General features: G+C 48.8%; 1 protein-coding gene across 1 annotated transcript in view; it reads right to left on the reverse strand.

Annotated features, from left to right (window-relative positions):
• DLX5 (distal-less homeobox 5) overlaps positions 1-3,241 on the reverse strand; it is a 4,532-nt gene extending 1,291 nt beyond the window's left edge. The window contains exons 1-2 of the mRNA XM_017525173.1: positions 2,560-3,241; positions 510-694 (exon numbers count right to left, since the gene is read on the reverse strand). Of these exons, the coding sequence (XP_017380662.1) occupies positions 510-694; positions 2,560-2,914 (540 nt within the window). The 5' untranslated portion in view covers positions 2,915-3,241. The remainder of the gene's footprint in view (positions 1-509; positions 695-2,559) is intronic.
• Positions 3,242-8,744: the final 5,503 nt, after the last annotated feature.

An 8,744-nucleotide genomic window follows, 5' to 3' on the forward strand; every position in this document is an offset into this window, starting at 1 on the left:
CCCCCCCCCCCCGCAGCCTTGTGACCTTCAGCCGGCCACGGCCTGAAGCTCCCATAAGCTCAGGGCACGACCCTTCAGCTTTTCCGCTACAGGCGGCGTTCTCAGCCTTTTCTTAGCCTAAGACCACCGCGATGGCCCCAGGCCCTGCTCACCCCGACGAAGATTTACATTGTTAAGAAAACCAGATAGTTTCTCCGGGCTGCAAGGCCGTCTTAGAAATAACCCTCCGTTTGCTTTCAAGCCGAGAAATTGGTCCCTGAGCTCCGGAAGCCCGATGCTAGGGGCCCCGGGGGCGCGGTTAGGGGGAGGTATCTCCAGGCCCATGATGAATCCTACCCCCACCATCTCAAGGCCTGATTCACGGAGGGAAAAGCACAGGGGCTGGTGTCTGTGTCTGCCTGTTAGTTTCTCATGGGTACTGTCCAAACGGTTCCAGTCCCCGAGACTGAACCACGCGACCCAACCAGACCTGCAGCTCAAGCAGATCTACTGCATGGCAGCGGCTTTACCTGTGTTTGTGTCAATCCCAGCGAGGCGGCCAGCTCGGCGCGTTCCGGCAAGGCGAGGTACTGAGTCTTCTGAAACCTTCTCTGTAACGCGGCCAGCTGAAAGCTGGAATAAATAGTCCTGGGTTTACGAACTTTCTTTGGTTTGCCATTCACCATTCTCACCTCAGGCTCGGCCACTTCTTTCTCTAAATAATCAAAACAGACTCAGTTAAAGCTTGTCACCAGACAATGCCCCTTTTGCGGAAGGGCCTCAAATAGAGTCCTTGCGTTTCTTACCACGCAGTCTTCACTCTTTTCCCATATCACCAACACCTTGGCTTTTCAAGACCCCGATAAAAATGCTCCTCCCCCAAATATGGAAAAGCGGGGTAGTCTGACTAATTCCTATTCTGTTCATTCAGATAGGTTTGTGCAAAGCCCTTCCTACAGTACAGCTTTCCCCTTGGCATCTGGGACTCAGCTCTTGCGGTGGTTCCTCCTTCTCCCGGACTGGTCTTTATGCCCACCCGGTGCTCCCCCGCGTTTCGGAGACAAGAACACCAACCCCTCTCGGGGCTTCAAGCAGGAGCCCCCCGGCCGTGACCTGGCTACTGTCGGCGTCTGTTCGGGCGCCCGCAGAAGCCAGCTTGGGCAGGGAAGACGCTAACCTAGGTCTCCAAAGTTCAAAGACCCACAAACAAACTATGCTCCTTTACTTCAGCAGTGAGCGGTCGGGGCCGCGGCAGACAGAGGGCTGATTATGCAGCCCCCATAATCTCACTGCAGATCTGCGAGGGCACAGATGTGTCTGGTTTCTTTTACAAATACACTTAATATGTTCTTGGCTAAAAAAAAAAAATCTCACAAAATACAGAGAGAGTGAAAGAAACGAAGACACCTCAACCCGGGGCTCTCTTTTAAATCTCAGCACGAGTCACACATGGAGAAGGAACCGGTCGTGGGGTGGTTTCGTAGGAAAGGGGAGGCAGGTCAGGAAGAAATTCTCACTGTCCTGAGTATGGGGTTGGGGGGATGCAGGGTGGGGGGCGGATTCCCAAAAGCGTGTTGTACAAACGTGCCCTGGGGCTACAAGTCCCCTTCCTCAAAAGTACCACCCCTCTGGAACTGGCGGAGAACCACTCCGGTGTGTGTGTGTGTGTGTGTGTGTGTGAGTTCCAGGGAGAAGGGTGGAGGTTGAGGGCTGTGGTGTCAATTCTGCCAGAGTAGGGGATGCTAATATTAGCAGGATTATTAATGTGCTGGTGGGAAGAGATCAAACCTGACCAGTAAAACTTCTCCACCGAGACCTCATGCCCCTCTCTTAACGCCCAAGCTCACTAACTCTCTTAAACTCTAAGTTAGTTTCAAGGGGGACGAAAAAGGAGGAGGGAAAGACAAATTTTGGGCACCTATGGAGAGAGAGAGAGAAAAAAAAAAAAGCCCTCCTACAACGTGACCCGTCAGCAACCTTCCTCCACCTTCAAATGGCTTTTTGTTTTTGGAAATGCCTGGATAAACCGCAAAGCTCTCGGCGCGCTCTTCTCTGGCTGTCTATAACTTCCTAACCCCCCACCCCCATCCAGCGTGCTCAGGGCACCCGCACCGTGCTAGCCTGTGGCGACTCCCAGACTAATCCTGACTGAGTCTCTAAGGCAGCCTTCTACTCCCACTCACACCAACCCAGCACGCTTACCAAAATTCCCAACAACTAACCTCCACTTTATTACGCAAACGCCAGGGGCTGCTTGATTCTTTCTTCTCTCCACCCCTATCCCCTTTCCAGCCCACTCGGCTTCCTGGCCGGGCAAGCTGGGAATCCAGCGACTGAGGGCTTTGGAAGCTGCCGGAGGGGAGGGTGCTAGTTCGAACCCCCGCAGGGCTCTCCTACTAAGAATCCCTAAAATGCTAGCCAGAGAAAAACTCTCTTTGTCGAAGGGTCTGGGTCATCCTCTCTTCTGCCTCGTGCACCCCACTGCAGTGAACCGCTGTGGCCCCCAATCTACCACCCTACTTCGCGCCCCCAGCGTTCTAGTCCCCTGGAATCTGCCCAGCCTGCCCCCGGTCCCCGTACCTGGCTGGTTGGTGGCACTTGGGACGCGGTTGTAGCCGCCGCCGTACGGGTGGTAGGAGCTGGCGTAGCTATAGTCGGCATAAGCTTTGGCTGGGTAGCTCCCGGCGGAGCCGTTCACGCCGTGATACTGATATTGGTAAGGGTTGAGCGCTTTGCCATAGGAAGCCGAGGTAGGAGAGCAGTAGCCGTGCGGGGCTCCCCCCGTAGGACTGTAGTAGTCAGAATCGGTAGCTGATGACTCGGGCAAAGTTGGCGATTCCTGAGACGGATGGTGCATAGCTGCGGACGTCTGAAACGGAGCCTGGAAGTCGCCGGATCGGATGCTGGGGACCCTTCTGTCAAACACTCCTGTCATCGCTCACTGGCGGCGGCAGCGGCTGTCCTTGCTGTTGTGGCGGCGGCGGCTGCCGGAGTTGGCTGTGGGGCTGCTCTGGTCTAAGCAGACATGGCTGTGGGAGCGAGGGAGGAGGAGGAAGAGGAGGAGGAAAGAAGGAGGAGGCGACGGCCGCGGCGAGGAGGAGGCTGGGAGTCGTGGAGTCTCTGTCTCCGGCCGGCTGACTGCTGGCTGAGGCGCAGCACAGCCTTGGTTAAATCCTTAATTGCGCGCTTACGCACAGCGGGGTGGATCTGGTTCCATTGGCCAGGGCCTCGGGAGCAGCAGTAACACCCTAACTCGTCCAACTAGTTTTAGCACAACAAAGCATTGCTTAAAAAGGGTGGGGGTACGGAGGGGGTGTGTGTGTTTGTGTGTGTGTGCGCGCGCCCGTGTGTGTGTTTTTCCTTTTTGGGGGTGGGGGGTGGTGGAGAGAGGTCTCAGTAAATCTGTTTTTAGTAAATTCCAAAGACGTCGGAGAAGCCCCAGCACAAGCTCTGTGATGTCTGGGAACAATGTGTTCCAATCAGAAGCCTCAAAAGTGCACATGTTTTGGGAATGAAGTGGGCAACCATCTTTCCTTGCTCCCCACTACCCCGCCCCCGTGGGCTGCACCATAGGCGAGTGTAGAATTAAACACTGATACTGAAATAGGGAGTCAAGGTGCGGGGAACGTGGGGGATGTAGGATGGAGGAGAGAAGGAGGGGATAACAGCATTTTTTTTTTTTTTTTAGTGGAGTGTTGGGAAGCAAGCTGAAACTTAGACATGTTTTGAAAATTTGCTCTTTGGGGAAAGAGGCAACTTACTTTGCAGATGAGTATCTCACAGACGCGGGCTGGATAGGAATGCCCAAGTATGCACAATGTCCATTAAGCCGGTAAATGGCAGGGAGAGTTCCTGCAACCCGAAGTTCTTACAATGGCATTTAAAAATTACTGTCTTAAACAAATATAACTTAAGGAAGCCCAAATCCTCGTTGCTGGCTTGCAAGTAGAGCCAAACAGCTCCACTTCTGTTTAACGTTTTCCTCTATTTTCAAGGTGTTGGAATAAAGGGTCTGTAACTATGTTCAGTGGCTAAAGACTTCTGCAAAGGTGAATGGATCCATGTATGACCTGTCATGCCTCCAGGAAAGAATGGGAAAGTCTCCGATGTGGGGAAGTCAGATGATGCCCATTGATTTCCTCCTCCTGGATCCATGGGTGTGGCACTCGAGGCCCAGCCTGTCTATTCCCCAGCCCGGATTTCTGTACCCTCTTCCCTTTATTTCCTGCTGCAAAGACATCCTACTTAGTTCTATGCAAGGCAAGAAAGGATTCAAGAATCATTAAGTTGGTACACGAGGTCTAAAGTTTGCCCTTCAGGAGGTGCTATCCTTGTTCTAGTCGTGTTCCAGCTGAGAGTTTAGAAATTTAATATAAAAGTCCCTGTCAATCCCCATTGATACTCCCCTCAAATAGGCAACTCCGGGGGCTGGATCCTGCTTTGGGGCCTTCCTGCAACTTCCTTTACGGGGCCCCGAAACCTGGCAGTTCCACCGGATATCTAAGGTTATCTGGCCTCCCCTCCCTTTTCCCTCCTACCGAAGAAGAAAGCGTCTGTGTTAGTTGTGTCTATTGTTAGTTTAGCCTTACTTGGGCTGTGGAGCTACTCTGCCCAAAACAGGCCGACAGGTAGAGGTAGGGTGTCTGGAGCTCAGAGCAAGATGCAAGCCCCGCTCGGAAACTCAAAAGCAGAGCTGACATGCGTGCACCAACTCCCTGCCTTGGCGGTCTGGACCGCACTTTCATTGAGGGGAAACTTCAGCGCGGAGAGGCTGGCGCCCAGCGGTATCCTCCCTTTCTCCTTGGCCCGAGTCACGCGCTTTGGGCCTGCGCTGCCTTGGACTTCTCTGAGACAGACTTTGGGGGTAAACAGAGCCGCAGCCGCCAGCCAGCTCTGACTCGGCGCTGTCGATTTCTGACAGGCTGTTAACCGTCTAGATGTGGGCTGTGAGGAGCTGACAGGACGGCAGGGAAACAGAGGTCTGCGGTCCTGGGCTCTGCTCTGGAGAAGTTATCAGGCAGGCACCTTGCCAGTGAATTACAAGAATCGTTTACCCTGATCAATGCCAGGTACAGTTCAAAGCACCTCCCAGCAAAGACAAGTGGGCAGGGAGCCGGGCCCCCTTCCTCTGGTGCCCTATCTTCGACACTTTTGGTTACGTCGAGATTTGAATTACCACGCGGTTATATTGAACAGGATGTTCCTAGCAATGCCCATACACCTTGCTGAGATGGCAGATCCTAACCAGGATGGGATTGGAAGCTGCAGACTTGGGGCAAAATTTAGAAGTTCGGGATCCGATTGAAAATAATGTTACAATGTTAAATTAATTCTAGACCTTGCTAAATTTCACCCCTCCCCTCCATCCCGCTGTCAAAATGGACATTCTTTCCTACATTTCATAAAAGACAAAAAGAAGTGGGGCAGGAGGGATGAATTTAATTTCTTTGTTCAGTTCCTAAAGCGTTAGAACGTTGGCGCTCAAGCAGACTTGAGCTGTTCTGCTTCTGGGTGAGACCAAATCTGGATGTGTTTCTACAGGTCCAGAGCCTCAACTTTCTTGATTTTGTTCCTCTTTTCTAGGTTGACCCCACTCCCCTCTCCTCCCTTTCCTTAAAGGCAGCCGGCAGGGAGAGGAAGCGCTAAAAGCAGCGGGGGTTCTGTTCACAGTACAGTTTTATTTAATTTCACTATGTAGGCATTGTAGCTCTGTGCACTGCCGGCTCAGCTGCGGGCCTTGGCTGCGGCTTCGGACCCAAGCTCAGGGCACACACCGACCCGTATCCCTGCTCTCGGAGCAGGAACTTTTCGCTGGTGCTGTGAGGTAGTTCTCACATCAGGGCCTCCAGCTTTGTCCTAAGGCCAGTGGGCGGGACGCTGTTGCCTCTCAAAACCCACCGACAAATCCAGCCTTGGAGATGGAGAAACAGCCCCACGGCATCAGACTCTTCCAGCAGTGCGCTCCCCGCTGAGACACGTAGGAAGAATGTGAGTAATTTCATCTTTTAGTAGCCGAAATCTGCAAAGGAACGGAAGGGGAAGTGTTGGGGTGGGGGGAACCCTAAGGTAAGTGCAAGTCTTTACCACGAGCGCCACCCAGTGTCCTCGAGCAACATTGCACAAGCGGCAAATCCCAAGCTCAGTTACGGGCTGGACAACACCAAAGGGTCCTTCCTGTTAGACCTCATTACCAGGTGGCTTGCTTTCTCTGTACTTCTAATAGATCCTGTACTTCCAATAGATCTTTCAATTCCCATGCCTTTTCCTTCCTTTCCTTTACTTCTTGCACATTCATACTTTTCCGTCCTCTTCCCACCGGCTGACCTTTTTCTGGGTCTTGGCATGGTGGCCCCTGCCCCCTGCCCCTTTCCGCCTCCCTCAATTGTTGGGTGTAAGGTGCTTGTTCAATGTCCCCACCTGGGGTGACTGGAAGATATCAAGGGTGACTCTTCTTTCCCAGTCCTTTTTTTTCCCCCCAGAGTCTTGCTTTGCTGCTCAGGCTGGAGTGCAGCGGCAGGATCTTGGCTCACTGCAACCTCCTTCTCCCCGGTTCAAGTGATTCTTGTGCCTCAGCCTCCTGAGCAGCTGGGATTACAGCAGCTGGGATTACCACCACCACACTCGGCTAATTATTGTACTTTTAGTAGAGGCAGGGTTTTGCCATGTTGTCCACACTGGTCTCGAACTCCTGACCTCAAGTGGTCCACATGCCTCGGCCTCCCACAGGGCTAGGATTATAGGCATGAGCCACTGCTCCTAGCAGCCTTTCCTAGACATTTCTGAAGAAGGCCCTCCTGTAGTTAGATAAGGTGCTTGGGAGGCTTTTGGTCATTCACTACTATGGACTGCAAAAAGTGCCACTAAGTTTGCAGGGAGAGAGCCATGGAAGTCGGTGGAGGAGCAGAAAATTTTAATAACAGTTACTCAATTTTCTCCATGTAGCCTATCTGGAAATCTATTTACTCATAGAAGTGCCAACAGTGGAACACCTTTTCTTTTGGGCTTGAAACTCAGAAAGCTCAGTGGAGTTGAAAATATTTAATTTATGAACTTAAGATATTTTTAATATGGGAAACTTCATTTATATAAAACATTGTACACATCAATTGGATGTGCATAATTCAAGTAAATAAAGGACCCTTTAATATGATGCTAGTGTTGTATAGGCACACTTGATATAAAAAGCACTTTTTTACTTTATCAGTATAACACTCATTTTTTGAAAGTCCTGTTTTGGGGATGAGGTTTATTTTTTCTTTATTTACACTGTTTTATCCATTGCCCAGTGAAAAATGCTCTCAGAGCAGTTCACTCTTATCATGATCCATTTAGAGTACTTTTCATCCCAGAAGTCTCAAACACAACAAAACTGGTTCAGTCATACATTTTGTGGAGGTAGATCTGAGTAATCATTTTATTACAATGGAGCTGCAGTTTTCTTTGAGTTGGGATACTAAGACCATTTAATAACTTAAAGTGAGAGCTCCGAAATAGTCAACTTGATAATATGTATAGAAAAGGCACATTTCTTTGAACTAGGGTGAGATAAAAAGATAGGAGTTATGATTGCAAAAGTAGCAAAGGCTTTCAAAAATATCACAAGTTGTTAGTCATTGGTTTTGGCAATGCAACTGAATGGTCTTTGCCTCCCAATAGAGGGCTGTGGACACTCACTTGGATCTAGCATTCAGAGGTGGTTCATCTTCTGAGTTAGGAAAACTGTCTAATTCCACATGCAGGTTCAAAATTCTTCCCATGCCTTTATGAGGCTGAACTAACTAGGCCCAAGCTAAAATGTTTAGGAACCCACATACATCAACAGTGAGCTTATCTAGGGAGGGAGAAGAGGAAAAGGGGGTGTGAAGAGGTAATAAGATAAGTAGGAAAAAGGTTTCCATCATGCTGAAATTAATTATAATATCCCCTTGCCCTCAAGAAAAATGTGTTTGGAGTTAAAGAGCATCCCCAACAAAGTCAATCTCAAAGGATTTGATAGGAGGCAATTATATAAATATTCTGAATAAATTAAAAATCTCCAGAGGGGAAAACTATTTTCCACTTAATTCCAACCTAATAAGATTTTTGGTTTATTTCCAAATGATAGGGCAGATCATAGACTTCTACACATTTTGTTTTTATAATTAAGACATTAAAATATGTTTATTCATTTAACTTAAACATAACTAGCTAGGAAAAGGCCTTAAGTATCCACTCAAATCTATTCTCTATGAGATGAATTTAACATACCACAGCTGAAAACACTTCAAGTTCATCTAAATAGGAAGTAAATGGGATTATATTATTATATGTCTTTGCAAACTGAAATTGAGGCATATTCTTCATCCTAAATTCGGATTTCATCTTCTTGAAAGGAAGGTTTGGCTGTGTTACTATTTACAAAACCTTTATTCTTCTTAAAGATATATAAATATTCCAAATTCTAAAAATATCCCTTGTGGAGTTAAAAGAAAAGTAATTGGCAGACAGTAATTCAAAGCAATGATCCAGCTCTGGCAAGGAAATAGCGAGAGAGAAGCTTCAGTCATCTTTAATAACATCCTAATTCCAAGATCAATTTAGAATTTTAGAGTTCATTGATCCTAAGCCACTGTATTTTATGATGTGACGACATTGTATGAGAAATGCAGAAAACCAATTATAAAGCCAAAGCCATTCAGATTATTTAAACACTGTGAACTGCGTAAAACTTGGCCCACAACACATATGCACAAGGGCAGATAGTATAATTTTATAGACATTTTTAC

This window comes from Cebus imitator, unplaced genomic scaffold, assembly GCF_001604975.1.
Source record: "Cebus imitator isolate Cc_AM_T3 unplaced genomic scaffold, Cebus_imitator-1.0 Scaffold37, whole genome shotgun sequence".
Classification (NCBI taxonomy): domain Eukaryota; kingdom Metazoa; phylum Chordata; class Mammalia; order Primates; family Cebidae; genus Cebus; species Cebus imitator.